The sequence below is a fragment of the Coregonus lavaretus genome (assembly GCF_964263955.1).
Source record: "Coregonus lavaretus genome assembly, chromosome: 27".
Lineage (NCBI taxonomy): Eukaryota > Metazoa > Chordata > Actinopteri > Salmoniformes > Salmonidae > Coregonus > Coregonus lavaretus.
Window position 1 is genome coordinate 27,658,845 of NC_140014.1, and position 22,789 is coordinate 27,681,633.

The window sequence follows — 22,789 nt, forward strand, 5'->3', positions numbered from 1 at the left end:
TTGCGTTTATTAACACTGAACCATGAACAGAACAGAGACACTTACTCTACACTGGATCATCCTGACAGGCAATTACCTATTATACACAAGATCTCTGCTCAATACCTCGTCTTCTTTGTTAGCCGTGCAAACACAAAGAAATGGCTTGTCACATTGCCACCGTTTGTGTGCGGAAGAGTCGTATGTGTTAGTGAACATGATATTAATTGGCTGGTCTGGTCTCAGGGACGGTTGTTGTTATGGGCTGAGAGATTGTAAAGCCTTAATAGGACAGAACAAGGTCGACAGGCTTATTGTGGATTCTGTTTGTTTATGAGGAACCTTGTTCATCCTTCCTTTATCTAAGAGACATATTAGGCCTGCTGATTCACTCTGGCAGATGTACTTAATCTGAAGAAAGGTCTGGAAACATAATACAGAGGTGGGCTTTAAGAAGGGGGTGCTCTAAGGCGCACTGCATTGCTGTATTTCCCCTTGTGGTACGGGGGACGAACTACATACACAGTGGAGGTTGAGACAAAAAAAAGCGTGAAATACCCCTAATACTGGTTTCGCTTATTTATTGACTGGAAATTGAAACTACGGAGTGCAATTTTAATGCTATTGATTGAATAATGATAGGCATATTTTTCTCATCAGACTTCCATCATGGTCACGTCTCATTGGTTGTTTCTGTCCTCATCAGTGTTGTGTAGGTGTTACAGGAAAAGTTTCCCTCAACTTACGAGGCAGAGCCATAGTCCTTTTTTAGAGCTGTGTGGAGGAGATGTGCCAGGCACTTGTTTAGTGATACTTGATGGGCCGTGTAATAGGGCCTGACATAAAGCAGCATTGCTGGACTAATTTGGTAATCGCCTCATTATCAGGCTAGACTGGGGCTGCAACGCACACTCATTCCCATCATTCTCCCAGGCCTCTTTGCTTCAGTGGCAGATCGTGTCTTGGAATGGTGAGCGGGAGTTTAAAATGTTGCCTGCTTCTTTTATCACTTTTTGAATTCTAGAATGCTAAATGTTAATCTGCTCGTATTTTATTGCCATTGAACCATTTAGTAAACTGTCATGCAAATGCATACTGTCAGGAGGGCACTTCAAGCAGACGTCTTTGCACCATTGTAAACTGTTGTGAGATATGTAATGGGATACAGTACTAATACATTATGCAGTCAAATGAACCTCTAGTGAAACTTTCATCTGCCTTTCATCAACTTAATAACAAACAAAGCTTAATTTCTACTTAAACTGTCCCCTATCTTCCCTAATCAATTCCAGTTACCCTAAATTTAAATAAGTATTTTTTCTAAATACCTTTTGTTAGAATGAAACCCTTTTAATAACATAATAAGTATATTGCATTAGTTAACCAAAGTGTACCAAAATGACCATATTAGAACAAACTGTACTGTGGTTTAACAAGTAATAATTATTAGCCAAAATCTATTAATCTCTTGGGGTCTAACATAAAATAACAAAAACAAACCAACCAAAATTGAGGCATTCCTTTTCCATTTTCTTGTCACAGACGATGAAACAGTAGATTCAGTCGCTTTCCGTTGCAAGGTCTTTTTGAACAGAATGAGGAAAGAAGTTGTTATAAACAGTCGACGGCAAGGTCGGCAGCTACTTTTAGAAGGTAAGCACGGAAAAAAAAATATATTCAACTAAAATAATATATACTTTTACTAACAAGGCAGTTAAGTCCCTCAATCTTAAATCTTCAACCAATTAACATATTTGATTGCATATGTACAATATGTGCTCTAGAATATCTGTATACATACCGAGAGCATACGACTTTAAGTGTCATACTGTCATGTTTAGGGAAGGGTATATACAGAAAGGGCTCCCTTTTTTACATGCACAGTTTATGTGAGTTATGTACATCGACAATAACCTCACTGACAAACTGTCTGATTATACAAGCTAATTCACTCTGAGGTACCGTGTCGTCAATTGAAGTCCTACCTTCTCTCCATCTCAAGCACAAGGACAGTACAATTAGGGCTGGGACGGTCATGGAATTTCTGGTGTCGGTAATTGGCGTGTCATATGTACACGGTCATCGACATAATCGACAGCCTAACTGTCTTGCTCATAGGCGGCGCTTGAGTCTCAAGTTTGGGGAAGCAAATGTTCACCATAAAAATGCACCTTTATAATAAAGCATTGCATGCATCATCACATTTGCAGACTTATGTAAGATAGCCTACTATCCCTAATGTGATGAGTAAATTGGTTAGTCATAATTTAGGCTAATAATAAAACTCAATCACTGTTAGCAAAAAAGACTGTTCAATGCAGCACGTAGTGGAGTAGGCTAGGCTATATCATATATGTTTCTTTTCCTTTCTTTGCACTGGAAAAATGTGGCCTTTTTATAAACACAATACAATTTTACTACACTTTAAATGAATGGAGAGATTAGCAGAATCTTTTGTAATACGACTTTCAAGTTGCACTGACCTAATGATAAAGACAGTGAATATGCACACTCACTGGGAAATGGCCGACGCTCCACTGGTGCCAATAAAATAGGCTCTATTTTATTTTATTTTGATAACTAAAAGACAGTTTAGTCCTCTCTTTCACTGACATTCACAACTCAACAATCATCTATTTGCCTGCCGCGATTCCCAAATTGTGTGAACTTCTGACAGGCTATGAGATTTTAAGGCCCAATGCAGTCAAAAACTTGATTTTCCTGTGTTTTATATATACATTTCCACACTACTAGGTTGGAATAATACTGTGAAATTGTGAAAATTATGATGATGCCCTTTTAGTGTAAGAGCTGTTTGAAAAGACTGCCTGAAATTTCAGCTTGTTTTGGTGGGATAGTTTTGGCCTGCCTGGTAACATCACTAGGCAGTAAAATAGTTATTATACAAATAATAAAAAGAGTTCCAACCTTGGCCAATAACAGCTAGTTTTCAATTTTCCCCTTCCCACTGACTACTTCAGGCAGTTCTAGCAAAATTCTTGCTTGAGAAATTACTCTTTGCTAAGAAGCTGTTTTTTTCTTCTTCTTTTTGATCATTTTAATTGAAAACAATCACAAAATCACAAAACATTTTGTTGTTACAGCCTGAATTTAAAATGGATTAAATAAAAAAATTGTGTCACTGGCCTGCACGCAATACCCCATAATGTCAAAGTGTATTTTGGTTTTTAGAAATGTTTACAAATTAATTAAAAATGAAAAGCTGAAATGTCTTGAGTCAATAAGTATTCAACGCCTTTGTTATGGCAAGCCTAAACTTTTTGCTTAACAAGTCACATAAGTTGCATGGACTCACTCTGTGTGCAATAATGTGTTTAATATTATTTTTTAGATGACTGCCTCATCTCTGTACACCACACATACAATTATCTGTAATGTCCCTCAGTCAAGCAGTGCATTTCAAACACAGATTCAACCACAAAGACCAGTGAACTTTTCCAGTGCTTCGCAACGAGGGGCACCTATTGGTAGATGTGTTTATAAAAAATAAAAATAAAAGGCGGACATTGAATATCCCTTTCAGCGTGGTGAAGTTATTAATTACACATTGGATGGTGACTTTAAAACAGTTACAGAGTTGATTGGCTGTAATAGGAGAAAGCTGAGGATGGATCAACAACATTTATAGTTACTCCACAATACTAACCTAAATGACAGAGTGAAAGAAGGAAGCCTGTACAGAATACAGATATTCCAAAACATACACTAAATTAAAACGGATTAAAAACAATTGCTAAGAAATGTACATTATGTCCTGAATACAAAGTGTTATGTTTGGAGAAAATCCAATACAACACATCACTGAGTACCACTCTTCATATTTTCAAGCATGATGGTGGCTGCATCATGTTATGGGTATGCTTGTCATCGGCAAGGACTAGGGAGTTTAAAAAATAAATAAAAATAAACGGAATAGAGCTAAGCACAGGCAAAATCCTAGAGGAAAACCTGGTTCACTCCTCCTTGCAACAGACACAATTTCACCTTTCAGCAGGACAATAACTTAAAACACAAGGCCATGTATACACTGGACTTGCTTACCAAGACAACATTGAATGTTCCTGAGTGGCCTAGTTACAGTTTTGACTTAAATCGGCTTGAAAATATATGGCAAGAATTGAAAATGGCTATCTAGCTATGATCAACAACCAACTTGACAGAGCTCGAATATTTTTAAAAAAGAATAATGCATATATAATCATGGTGTGCAAAGCTCTTAGAGATTTACCCAGAAAGACTCACAGCTGTAATCATTGCCAAATGTGATTCTAACATGTATTGACGCAGGGGTGTGAATAGTAATGCAAATGAGATTTCTGTATTTAATTTTCAATAAATTAGTAAAAATGACTAAAAGCAATTTTTCACTTTGTAATTATGGGGTATTGTGTGTAGATTTTTATTTATTTATCCATTTTGAATTCATGCTGTAACACAACAAAATGTGGAATAAGTCAAGGGTATGAAGGCACTGTCATTGTTACCCCGAAATTATTTGAAATTGAGATAAAAACAGCTGCATTGGACCTTTTAAAAAAAAAAAAAAAAGTGTTTTAAAGAAGCTAATGATCCTCCAAATCATGCTTTCTGGTGTAGTAGCCTATTTTGAACGATTTTATGTATTTCTGTATATACAGGAGTAAGCTAATTAGCCTACATAATTTTGGCAATTTAGTTCAGTTTACTGGCCTTATGGACGTGCCAGCTATTGGACTCTTGCTGTTGAATAAGAATCTTTTTTAAGAAGAGCCATTTATTTATTTAACATAAAGCAATAAAAACGTGCACTGTATTAAAGAAAGTCCGGGCTACTAAAGTGCCATAGGCTAGCACTTCTACAATAAATTACCACTAACAGCTGCGACATAAATAGGTAAGAGCACATATTAACACTAGATCTACAGGCCTATAATAAAACAAAAATAATTAAATCTAGAATAAAATATAGTTCTATTTTATAGCAAATGGCGACGGCTGTTAAAATGCAAACTATGCATCATCTTCTACCTCCAGCTCCATGTTCCGTGCCAGGAACATGAGCTTATTGACTTTGTCCAGCTTGAGTTATTTTATTGTCCGTAGGCTGTACATGTCCTCGAGCACACTGGACATCTTCTTTTGGAGACTTTGTGTTAGGTCGGTGTCTTTGGTGAGGTCGGGCTTTAGCAGATCTCCCGTCAGTAACTGGAGCACAGGCTTCACTGACGAGACGGTGACGTAACTCTCACCAGAGAGAACATCTGTGAAGTCAGCCATAGGTTTCAGTGCTGCTTGGACGGATGACAAGACGTCTTGTGCTGCCATTTGAGGATGAAGTGATTATGTTTACGATCCAAGACCAGGACTCGTTCGATGGCTGTTGCTCGCTCCAAAATAATCTAACATTTTCTGTTTGGTTCCCCACCGTGTTAAGCAAACCTGTGGAATTAAACATAGTTTATATACCAATTCCTCATCCATACATGTAACATGTAGGATTCACAAAATATTGTCTATATTATTATTATTATTATTATTATCATTATTATTATTATTATTGAATTATAAGCAGTGATTTAACTAGAGTATGATTGGCAGAATAAACAAACACAACATGCTCATTTCAATATTGCATTACTATAGGCCAATTTGTGTTTTCACAAAGAAATTAGCCTATTTTCTTTGTTTATTTGAGCAATAATTTCACATACATAGCTTATTATTTTAACATCAAATAAGCTATAAATAAATGGTTATTATTATAGCGGATCAATCTTAATTTCTCACCAGAATGAAGCTGTGATTTGGGAGGTTCAGCTCCTTCTTGGCCTTCACTAGATACCTATTTTTTCGCCAGCTCTGCGAAAAAGTGCCCACCGCAGTTCTACATAGGCCTAGAGCCCGGCCTGTGCTTGTGCTCTTGCTGTTCACGCCATTGGTGACGGCGAGATGGAGATTGTGGCCAAAGCAATTAGACTAGGCCAGTTCAGTTGCCTCACTGCAGCCACAATGTTGGCCCTGTTGTCTGTGGTGATACAGAAGAGTTTCTTTGTGTCAAGGACCCAGTCAAGCAATCCCGACTCAGGGCTTCGGCCAGGTTGTCGGCTGTGTGAGAATCCGGCATGTAGGTTGTTTCCAAACAGCGGGATTTCAGTGTCAGATTTTTTGTGAGACTGTCAGGCTCATATAAGGAGTCATATTTACACCTGACCACATGTCCGTGGTCGGTGCAAAAATATATCTACGCCCTTTAGCTCTGTCTGAACCTCACCCTTCACCTTGTTGAACAAAGTAGGGACGGAGCGCTGTTTGAGAAATACTTTCTCCCCAGTAACTCTGTCAAATTTACAAATTACTCTGTCAGTGCTAGCCATTTATCAGTGTTCCGTTTGTATTTTGTGCCTCGGGCAAAGGCTTGCGCCACACTGAGTTGCCGCTGACCAGATGTGGAATGCGAGGCAGCAGCAGCAGCCATGGTGGCTAACCCAAGTTTGGCGTAGGCCGCAGGGTGGTTAATCCTCAGGTGGTTCCAAAGACTTGTGGTGCTGGAATTTTAAGTAGGTATGGTTTTTGCACATATTCTGCAAACAGGCTGGTCCAAGTCATCTGGTTCTCCATCGTTGTTAGGTTGGAAACCGAAATGTGCCCAAATATTTTTCACCTCACTTCTCCGATCTACTGTAACAATGACAAGGCCAGAGGTGAAGGGCAGAGGCTACCCACCCACCCCCACCCTGGAGGCTATAGGATCTATAGGTACCTCCGGTCCCCACTGGAAAGATGAGATACAGTATACAGTTAGCAAAACAATACCATATAACCAATAGTTAACACTCCCGCTATGGGTAAAGTATATCTACATTAAAATGAAGTTAATAAAATATTTTATTAAAAACAAATGTTTATTATACGGTTTTGATGGTTATTTTATTTTCATGATGGTCTTCATCCAAAACTGTCAATGTCACGGTTATCCAAATACCATTACAGCCCTAAGTACAATCACAAAAATACCATTCATTTCTATATTCACCTCAATACCAATCAATGCTCATACTCCTCTTGAAGTAATATAAACAAGGCAATTATGAACAGGGTTATGGTTTTTCAGTATAATATGCAACCCCCATTCAATCAGTCTATCAGTGAAATATATTTTACAGTGAGGGAAAAAAGTATTTGATCCCCTGCTGATTTTGTACGTTTGCCCACTGACAAAGACATGATCAGTCTATAATTTTAATGGTAGGTTTATTTGAACAGTGAGAGACAGAATAACAACAAAAAAAATCCATAAAAACGCATGTCAAAAATGTTATAAATTGATTTGCATTTTAATGAGGGAAATAAGTATTTGACCCCTCTGCAAAACATGACTTAGTACTTGGTGGCAAAACCCTTGTTGGAAATCAGAGGTCAGACGTTTCTTGTAGTTGGCCACCAGGTTTGCACACATCTCAGGAAGGATTTTGTCCCACTCCACTTTGCAGATCTTCTCCAAGTCATTAAGGTTTTGAGGCTGACGTTTGACAACTCGAACCTTCTGCTCCCTCCACAGATTTTCTATGGGATTAAGGTCTGGACACTGGCTAGGCCACTCAAGGACCTTAATGTGCTGCTTCTTTGAGCACTCCTTTGTTGCCTTGGCCGTGTGTTTTTGGGTCATTGTCATGCTGGAATACCCATCCACAACCCATTTTCAATGCCCTGGCTGAGGGAAGGAGGTTCTCACCCAAGATTTGACGGTACATGGCCCCGTCCATCGTCCCTTTGATGCGGTGAAGTTGTCCTGTCCCCTTAGCAGAAAAACACCCCCAAAGCATAATGTTTCCACCTCCATGTTTGACGGTGGGGATGGTGTTCTTGGGGTCATAGGCAGCATTCCTCCTCCTCCAAACACAGCGAGTTGAGTTGATGCCAAAGAGCTCGATTTTGGTCTCATCTGACCACAACACTTTCACCCAGTTCTCCTCTGAATCATTCAGATGTTCATTGGCAAACTTCAGACGGGCCTGTATTTGCTTTCTTGAGCAGGGGGACCTTGCGGGCGCTGCAGGATTTCAGTCCTTCACGGCGTAGTGTGTTACCAATTGTTTTCTTGGTGACTATGGTCCCAGCTGCCTTGAGATAATTGACAAGATCCTCCCGTGTAGTTCTGGGCTGATTCCTCACCGTTCTCATGATCATTGCAACTCCACAAGGTGAGATCTTGCTTGGAGCCCCAGGCCGAGGGAGATTGACAGTTATTTTGTGTTTCTTCCATTTGCGAATAATCGCACCAACTGTTGTCACCTTCTCACCAAGCTGCTTGGCGATGGTCTTGTAGCCCATTCCAGCCTTGTGTAGGTCTACAATCTTGTCCCTGACATCCTTGGATAGCTCTTTGGTCTTGGCCATGGTGGAGAGTTTGGAATCTGATTGATTGATTGCTTCTGTGGACAGGTGTCTTTTATACAGGTAACAAGCTGAGATTAGGAGCACTCCCTTTAAGAGACACCTGGGAGCCAGAAATCTTTCTGATTGAGAGGGGGTAAAATACTTATTTTTCCTCATTAAAATGCAAATCAATTTATAACATTTTTGACATGCATTTTTCTGGATTTTTTTGTTGTTATTCTGTCTCTCACTGTTCAAATAAACCTACCATTAAAATTATAGACTGATAATTTCTTTGTCAGTGGGCAAACGTACAAAATCAGCAGGGGATCAAATAGTTTTTTCCCTCACTGTATAAAGCCCTTTTTACATCAGCAGTTGTTAAAGTGCTTATACAGATACCCAGCCTAAAACCCCAAAGAGCATGCAATGCAGATGTGAAAGCACAGTGTCTAGGAAAAACTCCCTAGAAAGGCATAAACCTAGGAACAAACCTAGAGAGGAACCAGGCTCCGAGGGGTGGCCAGTCCTCTTCTGGCTGTACCGGGTGGAGATTATAAGAGTACATGGCCATTAAGGCCAGATCGTTATACACTGACATTTATCTCCTCTTTAAACTTTCATGTGGGCAATTTGCTCCATTTGACAGACAGACAGTGTCTCTGTGGTACGTTCAGAGGCATAATGTTCCATGTTTGTTACCATTAGCATCCCCAGTCCCTGACTGCTACACCCCTATTAGCAGAGCAGTGACAAAACGAAAGGGCAACTGCCCTACTAGCTACTGTAGCAAGGTTGAGTTCCCTCCTCCATGCTGAAAATGTCAGAAGAATCGAACGAGGATTAACTCAGTATTAAGAGCAGCGGGCAGCTCAGGTTAGAAGTTAATGTCAAGATTTGCATTTGAATTAGATGGCAGATAAGTGAAGGGGGAGTAGGGAACATCCGATTTGATTTGTCTCTGTATAGGAGGGCATAGTAGGGTGGTTGGTTTCCGCGCTGCCAGTCTGCCAGCTGGGGGTTGTGGTAGGCTCAGCGGTAGGGGTGTGTGCCAGCGTGATACCATCCTGTTAGGGAGCTCTGCTTTAGAGGGTGGTGACACTTAAGTTCATTCTGTGTTGTTTACGCCAGTCTCTGTTGATCCTTCTTCTCTCTCCTCCTCCCTCCTCCTTCTACTAAATGTCTTGGGAAAGCACGGTATTTAATTTGTCACATCCCTACTGTATACAATGGTACAGCTGTTACATTTTCAAGTAGCACTAGTTTAAGGTGAACAACAACAAAGGCCTTTGGTCATAACTATTATGGAAAGTGTTTGATAAAATGTATAATGTACAGATTCGTAGGTGGTGCTGCTACTCTACAGGTGAGTGTCTCTAAGCCCCTCCTCTCTTAAAACACCCACAGAGACTTCAGGGCAGCATACTGGCACACAGTTCATACTGGATGGTAATTGACTCTGCTTGAGCTTACATTTTTAAGATAGCAAATACGTAGGCTTATGCAAGGGTGCGTTTGAGTTAGCAAGCATGTGTATGCCTGTCGTAGCTGGCTGCGACCGGGAGACCCATGGGGTGGCGCACAATTGGCCCAGCGTCGTCCAGGGTAGGGGAGGGAATGGCCGGTAGGGATGTAGCTCAGTTGGTAGAGCGTGGTGTTTGCAACGCCAGGGTTGTGGGTTCGATTCCCACGGGGGGGCAGTATGAAAAAATAAAAATAAATAATGTATGCACTATCTGTAAGTCGCTCTGGATAAGAGCGTCTGCTAAATGACTAAAAATGTTTTTTTTTTTTTATGTGTGCATCCATTGGTGAGAGTGTCTGAACTGGGTGAGTTACATAACCAATCAAGCAGGCTTTGAGAGTGAATGGCGGTTGACAGTCCTCATCATGTTCCTGCAGATTAAAATCGTTCTGTGTTCACAATCACAACATTACATTGTGCCGGCCTGACCTGTGATCTCTTGATGAGGTATTTGACTTTTCTTTAACTTTTGTTGCAGAAAAAAGGTTTAGTCTTTTGTTCCGTCCCCTTTTGTTTTACTGGCGCGCCCTGATTATGTTGATATCATGGGAGTGTAGAAACACATTCTCCCTGCATTGTTGAAGTAGGAGTTCCCTGGGACATAGGACACAGACTCAGGAAGGTCAGATTCCTTCACAGGGATAGTCAGTGAATCTTTACGATAGCCCCATTTCAGAAAAACTCACCAGCCAAACAGAAATACATTATCATAACAAATGTCAAAGCAACACTTCGCCCAAATTTGTTTTGCCAGCTCTCTCACCTGACTTTGTAACACTGAAGTGGCATTTTGCACTGAGCGGAGATTGCTTTTGTTTCCCGAAAAACCAAAACAGCAGTGCTTGTTAAAGGCATCACTCCCCCATGTTCTTGTGAAGAGATCTCAACAGAATCAAAGGACAGTGTTGAATCACCATGCCATGCCTCACTCCTACAAATCCCCCTTACAGCATGACAGCACTGTAATCAACTCTACAGAGTAAAGACCCAGGGCCATACAGTCACCACACAACCTGCCTCCCGGCTATTCTCTTTAATGACATTCACCATAGGAGGGGACTCAACCAGCAGCCAGGCCGGAATCACCCTGCCCAAGGAAACGAGTGAGAAGCAGGAAAGAGAGGGAAGATGGATGAGGGAATTATTAGTCTCTGGGCTATCTCTCAGTAGAGGAGGGGGATAAGAGGGATTTATTTTATTTATTTATTTCACCTTTATTTAACCAGGTAAACCAGTTGAGAACAAGTTCTCATTTACAACTGCGACCTGGCCAAGATAAAGCAAAGCAGTGCGATAAAAACAACAACACAGAGTTACATATGGGGTAAAACAAAACAAAGTCAAAAATACAACAGAAATACATATATATACAGTGTGTGCAAATGTAACAAGATATGGAGGTAAGGCAATAAATAGGCTATAGTGCAAAATAATTACAATTAGTATTAACACTGGAATGATAGATGTGCAAGAGATGATGTGCAAATAGAGATACTGGGGTACAAATGAGCAAAATAAATAACAATATAGGGATGAGGTAGTTGGGCGGGCTAATTTCAGATGGGCTGTGTACAGGTGCAGTGATCGGTAAGGTGCTCTGACAACTGATGCTTAAAGTTAGTGAGGGAGATAAGTGTCTCCAGCTTCAGAGATTTTTGCATTTCGTTCCAGTCATTGGCAGCAGAGAACTGGAAGGAATGGCGGCCAAAGGAGGTGTTGGCTTTGGGGATGACCAGTGAGATATACCTGCTGGAGCGCAGACTACGGGTGGGTGTTGCTATGGTGACCAATGAGCTAAGATAAGGCGGGGATTTGCCTAGCAGTGATTTATAGATGGCCTGGAGCCAGTGGGTTTGGCGACGAATATGTAGTGAGGACCAGCCAACAAGAGCGTACAGGTCACAGTGGTGGGTATTATATGGGGCTTTGGAGACAAAACGGATGGCACTGTGATAGACTACATCCAATTTGCTGAGTAGAGTGTTGGAGGCTATTTTGTAAATGACATCGCCGAAGTCAAGGATCGGTAGGATAGTCAGTTTTACGAGGGCATGTTTGGCAGCATGAGTGAAGGAGGCGTTGTTTGCGAAATAGGAAGCCGATTCTAGATTTAACTTTGGATTGGAGATTCTTAATGTGAGTCTGGAAGGAGAGTTTACAGTCTAACCAGACACCTAGGTATTTGTAGTTGTCCACATACTCTAGGTCAGACCCGTCGAGAGTAGTGATTCTAGTCGGGTGGGCGGGTGCAAGCAGCGTTCGGTTGAAGAGCATGCATTTAGTTTTACTAGTGTTTAAGAGCAGTTGGAGGCTACTGAAGGAGTGTTGTATGGCATTGAAGCTCGTTTGGAGGTTTGTTAACACAGTGTCCAATGAAGGGCCAGATGTATACAAAATGGTGTCGTCTGCGTAGAGGTGGATCTGAGAGTCACCAGCAGCAAGAGCGACGTCATTGATATACACAGAGAAAATAGTCGGCCCAAGAATTGAACCCTGTGGCACCCCCATAGACTGCCATAGGTCCAGACAACAGGCCCTCCGATTTGACACATTGAACTCTATCTGAGAAGTAGTTGGTGAACCAGGCGAGGCAGTCATTTGAGAAACCAAGGCTATTTAGTCTGCCAATAAGAATGCGGTGGTTGACAGAGTCGAAAGCCTTGGCCAGGTCAATGAAAACGGCTGCACAGTACTGTCTATTATCGATCGCGGTTATAATATCGTTTAGGACCTTGAGCGTGGCTGAAGTGCACCCATGACCAGCTCGGAAACCGGATTGCATAGCGGAGAAGGTACGGTGGGATTCGAAATGGTCGGTGATCTGTTTGTTGACTTGGCTTTCAAAAACTTTTGAAAGGCAGGGCAGGATGGATATGGGTCTGTAACAGTTTGGATCTAGAGTTTCACCCCCTTTGAAGAGGGGGATGACCGCGGCAGCTTTCCAATCTCTGGGGATCTCAGACGTTACGAAAGAGAGGTTGAACAGGCTAGTAATAGGGGTTGCGACAATTTCGGTGGCTAGTTTTAGAAAGAAAGGGTCCAGATTGTCTAGCCCAGATGATTTGTAGGGGTCCAGATTTTGCAGCTCTTTCAGAACATCAGCTGTCTGGATTTGTGTGAAGGAGAAGCGGGGGGGCATGGGCAAGTTGCAGCGGAGGGTGCAGAGCTGGTGGCAGGGGTAGTGGTAGCCAGGTGGAAAGCATGGCCAGCCGTAGCAAAATGCTTGTTGAAATTCTCGATTATTGTAGATTTATCGGTGGTGATAGTGTTTCCTAGCCTCAGTGCAGTGGGCAGCTGGGAGGAAGTGCTCTTATTTTCCATGGACTTTACAGTGTCCCAAAACTTTTTGGAGTTAGTGCTACAGGATGCAAATTTCTGTTTGAAAAAGTTAGCCTTTGCTTTCTTAACTACTTGTGTATATTGGTTCCTAACTTCCCTGAAAAGTTGCATATCGCGGGGGCTATTTGATGCTAATGCAGTACGCCACAGGATGTTTTTGTGCTGGTCAAGGGCAGTCAAGTCTGAGGAGAACCAGGGGCTATATCTGTTCTTAGTTCTGTATTTTTTGAATGGGGCATGTTTATTTAAGATTGAGAGGAAATTACTTTTAAAGAACAACCAGGCATCCTCTACTGACGGAATGAGATCTATATCCATCCAGGATACCTGGGCCAGGTCAATTAGGAAGGCCTGCTCGCTGAAGTGTTTTTGGGAGCGTTTGACAGTGATGAGGGGTGGTCGTTTGCGCAGGCAATAAGGCAGTGATCTGGATGGAGGTGAAGAGCATCCCTCCTCTGGTTTCAGGGGAAGATGATTGTTTTTTTAAGGGATGGGAGGGGGACATAGAGGAAGACTCGACACTTGTGTCCCAATACAAGTACTTCGTTTTCACTACTGTGACGAAGATGCTAAATAAACACTTCTCCTTCCCTGGACTGTAATAAAACCCAGAGCCTTGAGGGAAGGGCAACTCTGCTATCTATCTATTGGTGCTTTAGCCTGTCTCGGAGAGAAACCTGGGGAAAGCTTTTCTTCCTCCCAGTAGGTCTGTGTGAGTGGACGGCTTTGACTTTATCAAGTTAACTTCCTTTGAAGGAAAGCAGAGGTGAGAAGAGAGGAGAGTAACACCAGCTGGCATTCCATCTGCTTTGGGCTGTCATCTTCCCCGCTGTGCCACAACTCTGCCAATTATCTATCAGTCAGTCAGCCTACCTGTATACAGTCGTGGTCAAAAGTTTTGAGAATGACACAAATATTGGTCTTCACAAAGTTTGCTGCTTCAGTGTTTTTAGATATTTTTGTCAGATGTTACTATGGTATACTGAAGTATAATTACAAGCATTCCATAAGTGTCAAAGGCTTTTATTGACAATTACATTAAGTTTATGCAAAGAGTCAATATTTGCAGTGTTGTCCCTTCTTTTTCAAGACCTCTGCAATCTGCCCTGGCATGCTGTCAATTAACTTCTGAGCCACATTCTGACTGATGGCAGCCCATTCTTGCATAATCAATGCTTGGAGTTTGTCAGAATTTGTGGGTTTTTGTTTGTCCACCCGCCTCTTGAGGATTGACCACAAGTTCTCAATGGGATTAAGGTCTGGGGAGTTTCCTGGCCATGGACCCAAAATTTGTTTTGTTCCCCGAGCCACTTAGTTATCACTTTTGCCTTATGGCAAGGTGCTCCATCATGCTGGAAAAGGCATTGTTCGTCACCAAACTGTTCTTGGATGGTTGGGAGAAGTTGCTCTCGGATGATGTGTTGGTACCATTCTTTATTCATGGCTTAGGCAAAATTGTGAGTGAGCCCACTCCCTTGGCTGAGAAGCAACCCCACACATGAATGGTCTCAGGATGCTTTACTGTTGGCATGACACAGGACTGATAGTAGCGCTCACCTTGTCTTCTCCGGACAAGCTTTTTTCCGGATGCCCCAAACAATCGGAAAGGGGATTCATCAGAGAAAATGACTTTACCCCAGTCCTCAGCAGTCCAATCCCTGTACCTTTTGCAGAATATCAGTCTGTCCCTGATGTTTTTCCTGGAGAGAAGTGGCTTTCTCGCTGCCGTTCTTGACACCAGGCCATCCTCCAAAAGTCTTCGCCTCACTGTGCGTGCAGATGCACTCACACCTGCCTGCTGCCATTCCTGAGCAAGCTCTGCACTGGTGGTGCCCCGATCCCGCAGCTGAATTAACTTTAGGAAACGGTCCTGGTGCTTGCTGGACTTTCTTGGGCGCCCTGAAGCCTTCTTCACAACAATTTAACCTCTCTCCTTGAAGTTCTTGATGATCCGATAAATGGTTGATTTAGGTGCAATCTTAGTAGCAGCAATATCCTTGCCTGTGAAGCCCTTTTTGTGCAAAGCAATGATGACGGCACGTCTTTCCTTGCAGGTAACCATGGTTAACAGAGGAAGAACAATGATTTCAAGCACCACCCTCCTTTTAAAGCTTCCAGTCTGTTATTCTAACTCAATCAGCTTGACAGAGTGATCTCCAGCCTTGTCCTCGTCAACACTCTCACCTGTGTTAATGAGAGAATCACTGACATGATGTCAGCTGGTTCTTTTGTGGCAGGGCTGAAATGCAGTGGAAGTGTTTTTTGGGGGGGATTAAGTTCATTTTCATGGCAAAGAGGGACTTTGCAATGAATTGCAATTTATCTGATCACTCTTCATAACATTCTGGAGTATATGCAAATTGCCATCATAAAAACTGAGGCAGCAGACTTTGTGAAAATTAATATTTGTGTCATTCTCAAAACTTTGGACCACAACTGTACACTCTACAGTGTGTATTCCCTTTGGGAAGACGTTAAAATGACTGGCCGTGTCTCTACCTTTACTGGCTTTCCTCTCCGGCAGCAGAACCTGGATGTCCTCTATCTTCCAATTAAATGATCTCAAAGCGGATGTAGAAGCAATAAGTCTTATTTTCTACCTATACAGTCCCTTCAGATAAGTGGGAAAACTAAATATATTGTGTGATTGTTATATTGCCATAGCCGCTTTATAAAATGTGATCTGTGATTGTATATGATCGGTTTTGAACTCATGGGATGTTTGGTCCTGAACTGTTAATAAAGAAAAGGAGAGCTGCACACTCAAGGAGCTCAGATGCAATAATTGAATAATCTAATAACCAACGTTTCGACAGACAAGCTGTCTTCATCAGGGTATAATGACAAACACTGTGGGTTACTAGTTTATATAGTTTCTAAGGACACAAGGGTTTGTAATCATGGCCGGGTGTGGCTTGATATCAGTGGTTAATTTACAGATATAAATAGAATATATAAAAAACCTGAATGGATAGCATACGATCGATCATAGATACAATTTGGCTACATAGGCCTACAAACATTTACAATGAATAGCAAAATCACAATAATCACAAGAATGGCTTCAGATCAAAGTCTACGTTGAGACCGAAGGGAGCAAGGGTCTTTAAATAAAATATCCAGGCAGCCTCTCATTTTAACAATAAATTGTCAAGGTCACCCCCTCTCATAGGGAGGGTGACATGTTCGATGCCGATATAACGTAGGGATGGAATAGTGGTTCGCTTCCAAAAAGTGGGCCGCAACTGGGTACGTCGAGTTTTTGCACCTAATGGTGCTACGATGCTCAGAGATTCTTACTTTTAATTCGCGCTTTGTTTTACCCACATAATTTTTACCACAAGGGCAAGTTATAAGATAAATAACTGCCTTAGTGGAGCACATGATAACACCTTTGATTGGGATCTGTTTCCCTGTTTGGGGGTGTTTTGAAGGATCTACATTTGTAAGTGCCATTGCATGTGATATTTGGTCCTGAACTGTAACCCCAAGAGGCCATCCCATACTGCACCTAAGGTCTTCTAACAGTTAAAGCATCAGTTACATTGAGTTCCATTGTATTTCTATTCCTTCCACAGCCAGCCAGTTGAGAGGAGCACATTGTTAGAGCTGGCCTCTTTTTTTGGTGGTGTTTCTTTTTGTCCATTGTGCATACAGAACATTGCAGTACCAGTCCCCAGTTCTGCTGAAGAATGGCTCGTTCACAGCTTTGGAACAACTGATGAAAAAACATCCCCCATTGTCCTCCTTCCCGGACAACAAAATAACCCAAGCAGGGTCAGCAATAGAAGACACTTCAAATGAAAAACAATGCTCAAAACTGTTTAAAGTGGTGCCTCCCTTGGATATATAACCACATAAAGCAATGATTATAAAGCACTGGCGCTATGCCAGGGTAATGGCTCTGAAGGGAAAGCTTTGGGGAGACTGCGCCTAAAGCTTAGATTAATAGCTTGCCAGTTTGAAACATCCGCAGGGTCGGGGCTATCGGAGGGAGACTGTTCTGTTCTTACCTCTCATCCACACAGTTGTGCTGCCAGGGATTGTCAGACACTCCCTCCCCTCTCCGCCATTATCACACTTTAGTCTGAGAGGAAGAAAAGAGGAGGAGCTGACACTAAAGTTTTGCCAAAGAAAAGAAGAGAAACACCTGGAGCTGTCTGGTACACTTTCAAGTAGTGAGGAGGTTGTTTCAGTTCAATTTGAGAGAAATGGCGTGATAGACCGATGAGGTCTAAGCTTTGCAAATGAGGAGTGTGACAAGAGGTTTTTAATTTCATTGGCTCGTTTCTCACAGGAAACCAATCTCTGTAGAAAAACTCATTAGCTGGCTTCCTTGGACGTCCCTGATTTGGAGTAACCCTATTTTTCCTTGTCAATAATTAAAGTCCCGCCAAGGTTGCTGAATGAAACATCAGCATTATCTTATAAAGCAGGGGATTTGTACCAACCTCATATCAGTGCTGCATAGTTATTTTGTTGATAATGTTAAGATAGAAGGCAATGTATAATTGATTGTATTTATCCCATCCCCTCCCTCTCATTTTTCTCTTTCTCTCTGTCTTTTCCCCTCTCTCTATATCACCCTCCTCTCTCCCTGCCTCCTCCCCCTTCTCCTGCCTGCTCCCCCTGTCTCTCTCTCCTCTCCAGGTAACAGTATACTCCACTCTGCAGCAGACAGTGTTACCAGCGCTGTACAGAAGGCCAGCCAGGCGCTGAACGAGCGAGGGGAGCGGTTAGGCCGGGCTGAGGAAAAAACAGGGGAGATGAAGAACAGTGCTGAGCAGTTTGCCGTCACTGCACACAAGGTGAAACACAAACATACACACATATATAGTCACATGTCACTTACACCAAATATACATAAGTATGTGGACACCCTTTCAAATTAGTGGATTCGTCTATTTCAGCCACACCTATTGCTGACAGTTGTTTATAGTCGAGCACACAGCCATGCAATCTCCATAGACAAACATTGGCACCGTCATAGGATGCCACCTTTTCAACAAGTCAGTTTGTCAAATTTCTGCCCTGCTAGAGCTGTGGAAGCCCTGCTAGAGCTGTGGAAGTGGAAACGTCTAGGAGCAATGACGACTCAGCCGTGAAGTAGTAGGCCACACAAGCTCACAGAACGTAACCGCCAAGTGCTGAAGCGCGTAAATATTGCCTGTCCTCGGTTGCAACATTCACTACCGACTTCCAAACAGCCTCTGGAAGCAACGTCAGCACAAGAACTGTTTGCTTCATGAAATGAGTTTCCGTGGCCGAGCAGCCGCACACAACTCTGGACCGGAACTCCAATTAAATAATAATAATAATAATAATAATAATAATTAATTTGTTTAAACCTGTTCACATCCCCCACCACATCACATTCATTATAAACACACACATGAATAATACATTACGGTAATGGTGGTCTAATGGAAAGCCCTTTGAAGGGACGTGCTCTCTGCCCCTTACTGTTCAAAGATGAAGACCCTGTGGTGTAAAACTAAAAGAAGATCACAGGAAAACTCTAACTCAAAGAATGACCATATACAGTGCCTTCAGAAAGTATTCTCACCCCTTTACTCTTTCCACATTTTGTGTTAAATTGAGATTTTGTGTCACTGATCTACACTTAATACCCCATAATGTCTAAGTGGACATTTTTGGTTGAACATTTAGGAAATTAATAAAACATTTAAAGCTGACATTTCTTGAGTCATTAAGTATTCAACCCCTTTGTTATGGCAAGCTTAAATACGTTTGGGAGTAGATATGTGCTTAACAAATCACATAAGTTGCATGAACTCATTCCATGTTCAATAATAGTGGTTAACATGATTTTTGAATGACTACCCCATCTCTTTACACCATGCATACAATTATCTGTAAAGTCGTTTAATCCAGTAGTGAATTTCAAGCAAAGATTAAACCAGAAATACTAGGGAGGTTTTTCAATACCTATTGGTAGATAAAATAAAAAAGCAGATGCTGAATATCCCTTTGAGCATGGGGAAGTTATTAATTACACTTTGGATGGTGTATCAATACACAGTCACTACAACTATACAGGCATCCTTCCTAACTCAGTTGCTGGAGAGGAAAGAAACTACTCAGGGATTTCACAATGAGGCCAGTGGTGAATTTAAAACAGTAACTGAGTTTAATGGTTGTGATATGAGAAAAGTGAGGATGGATCAACAACATTGTAGTTACTCCACAACTAACCTAAATGACAGAGTGAAAAGAAGGAAGCCTGTACAGAATAAGAATATTCCAAAACATGCATCCTGTTTGCAACAAGGTAAGGAAATTAACTTTTTGTCCTGAATACAAAGTATTATGTTTGGGGCAAATCCAACACAACACATCACTTAGTACCACTCTTCATATTTTCAAGCATGTTATTGGCGGCATCATGTTATGGGTATGCTTGTCATCGGCAAGGACTGGGGAGTTTTTCAGAATAAAAAAGAAACCGAATGGATCAAAGCACAGGCAAAATCCTAGAGGAAAACCTGGTTCAGTCTGTTTTCCACCAGACACTGGGAGATTAATTCACCTTTTAGCAGGACAATAACCTGAAACAGAAGGCCAAATCTACACCGGAGTTACTTACCAAGACAATGTTCCTGAGTGGCCTAGTTACAGTTTTGACCTAAATCGGCTTGAAAATCTATGGCAAGACTTGAAAATGGCTGTCTAGCAATGATCAACAATCAACTTGACAGAGCTTGAAGAATTTTGAAAGGAATAATGGGCAAATATTGTACAATCCAGGTGTGCAAAGCTCTTAGAGACTTACCCAAAGACTCAAAGCTGTAATCGCTGCCAAAGGTGCTTCTACAAAGTATTGACTCAGGGGTGTGAATACTTATGTAAATGAGATATTTCTGTATTTCATTTTCAGTAAATGTGCAAACATTTCTAAAAACATGTTTTCACTTTGTCATTCTGGAGTATTGTGTGTAGATGGGTGAAAAAAATATATTTAATCAAATTTGAATTCAGGCTTTAACACAACAAAATGTGGTATAAGTCAAGGGGTATGAATACTCTCTGAAGGCACTAACTCCCCATACAGATAATACACTCCATTCACTTCCACATTGAGCTCCAGCAATTAGATGCTTCATTTTGTGAGCATTTAACTAATTGGTTGTCTTGCACTTTTTGTCTTGCACTCACTAAAGCATGTTTGTGGCCGTTTGTTAAAAGCTGCAGCCCTCTAATGTACGTGGATAACCACTGGGAGTAATTTGATGTTAGCTAGCTACAGTAAATGCATTCTGCAACATCTTCTCTGCCTGGTGATAACACTGAACAATATTTAGTTAATGTTTTGAAATATTTATCTTTCCTCCTCTTCAGTTTTTGATGTTAAGTAAAAGTTGGGAATATCCTGTATCTGCCAACTGTCGTACAGTAAGGCAGGTTTTTTGGTTAGAATCTGCGCTACCCCCCCCCCCCCCCCCCCCCCCCCGTAATGCCATTGAACAAGACACCACGTCTCCCTCTTTCTACCTGTGATCCAGTATATTTTAGTTCAAGTTGTGAACATATGGTATCTTGTAGTGGACTCAGTAAGTGTCAAGGTGACCTGGAGCGGGAAACAGCACTGCAGGTTCTGTCAGTCTGTCTCTGCAGTGTCTCCCACCTGCTGAGGCTCTGTGTGACATCAGTCCATTAGCGGCACTGTTGAGCTCTCACCATCCCCACAGCAGGAGCTACGGCCGTCTGGTCTGTGCTGCAGCTCTGCTGCCCCCACTTGTTAGCTAAGGAGATTTCACAACCTCTATTTTGAAACGTGTGTGCGTGCGTGCGCTTGCATGAATTAGATTGGTGACCCTGGCCTTCTCCTTAATGAGCCTCCAGCCAGGCCCGCTAGAACTCTCGTTAATGAGATGAATGAAGTCTCCGAGTGACCAGTCACTGCCTGATGAAAACACTGGGGCCTGGGCCACTTAACAACGCCTCAGGAATAACACCACCCTAATAGCTATAATTCCTCTCTGCCTAGAGAATAGACCCTGCTTCCCAGTTCTATTACTCACCATGCTAACCATATTAGCCTCCACCAGGTGGGAAAACAAAGCAGCATAAATGAGGTTATTTTACTTTTATTTGTTGGTGGTCGTATTTTAATGTGCTAGCTTTAGTTTGTGCAGTTTCTATAAATTAATATATTTGGCATCTTATAGTGTTTTAATTATTTTTGGCAACCCCATAGGGGCTGTTGAAGAAATGTTCAGTTAAATTGCTTTGTCGTTTCGCTTAGTCACTGTATGATGTTTATATATCTCCACAGCTCACTATGGCTAACATGTACCCTCTTATGTCTCCTCCCCCTCTATTTCTCCTCTCCGCAGCTGGCTATGAAGCACAAGTGTTAAACTTTGGGGAGAGGGGTCTGCCAAGCGTGCCAGACGCCGTAGGACGGATTTCAGATTGTATTATTTTTATTATTATGATTTCTTTTTAACAAAGGTAAAAAAAATAAAAAGGTGTATGTTGTTTCTAACGAAGAAGATCTGTTGACGAGGAGGGGGGAGAGGAAGAGGGAGGGAACACAGATGAGACAGTTGTGAGCAAATGTTTCACGGCTAACTCTTCTTTTACTCCCTCCATTGCTCCCAAAGTACTCCTTGACCTTACTGTGGCAAACCATGGAAATGACTGACTATGGTCACTGCCCTCCCCTCCCCACCCCGACACACACACACCACCACCGTCTAAATCCCCCCCCACACACACACACACAGAAAAAACAAGCATTTAGGCTTTACTGTTGGTATTTCTTAAGTGTTATTGAAGCACTTGGTAGTATGGACAGGAACAGATGGTTTATTGTAAGGTAAGAGACTACAGTACCATTGTAAATTAGCTTCAACAAGTGTAACACGCTTATAAGACTGTAATCAGATCATTCTACCACAATTTACAATGTAAATGGTGTCGAATCATCCCTGAAAATATAATTTTGATTCTAACCCTTTCAACTCCAACCTTGATCACATCTTGTACTAATTTGTGTTTATATAACGTTTTTTGTTCTGATATGTAAAACAGCAGATTGACACATCTTCACTAGCAGCATTGTACAATATTGGTGTGCATTCACTGTGTGTAACTGTGGCTTCCTTACAAGCAACTTGAAGCAAGTAAACCACCCGCAGTGTGGATATGTCTTGTTTATTACGTTCATATTTTGGTTTATACAGTGAGGGGAAAAAAGTATTTGACGTTTGCCCACTGACAAAGACATGATCAGTCTATAATTTTAATGGTAGGTTTATTTGAACAGTGAGAGACAGAATAACAACAAAAAAATCCAGAAAAACGCATGTTAAAAATGTTATAAATTGATTTGCATTTTAATGAGGGAATTAAGTATTTGACCCCTCTGCAAAACATGACTTAGTACTTGGTGGCAAAACCCTTGTTGGCAATCACAGAGGTCAGACCAAGCTGCTTGGCGATGGTCTTGTAGCCCATTCCAGCCTTGTGTAGGTCTACAATCTTGTCCCTGACATCCTTGGAGAGCTCTTTGGTCTTGGCCATGGTGGAGAGTTTGGAATCTGA

At 41.7% G+C, this 22,789-nt stretch overlaps 1 protein-coding gene across 1 annotated transcript in view; it reads left to right on the plus strand.

Moving 5' to 3' along the window:
* Window positions 1-21,633, plus strand: part of LOC311103106 (syntaxin-binding protein 6-like) — a 139,443-nt gene extending 117,810 nt beyond the window's left edge. The window contains exons 5-6 of the mRNA XM_084144643.1: window positions 17,870-18,027; window positions 21,577-21,633. Of these exons, the coding sequence (XP_084000769.1) occupies window positions 17,870-18,027; window positions 21,577-21,600 (182 nt within the window). The 3' untranslated portion in view covers window positions 21,601-21,633. The remainder of the gene's footprint in view (window positions 1-17,869; window positions 18,028-21,576) is intronic.
* Window positions 21,634-22,789: the final 1,156 nt, after the last annotated feature.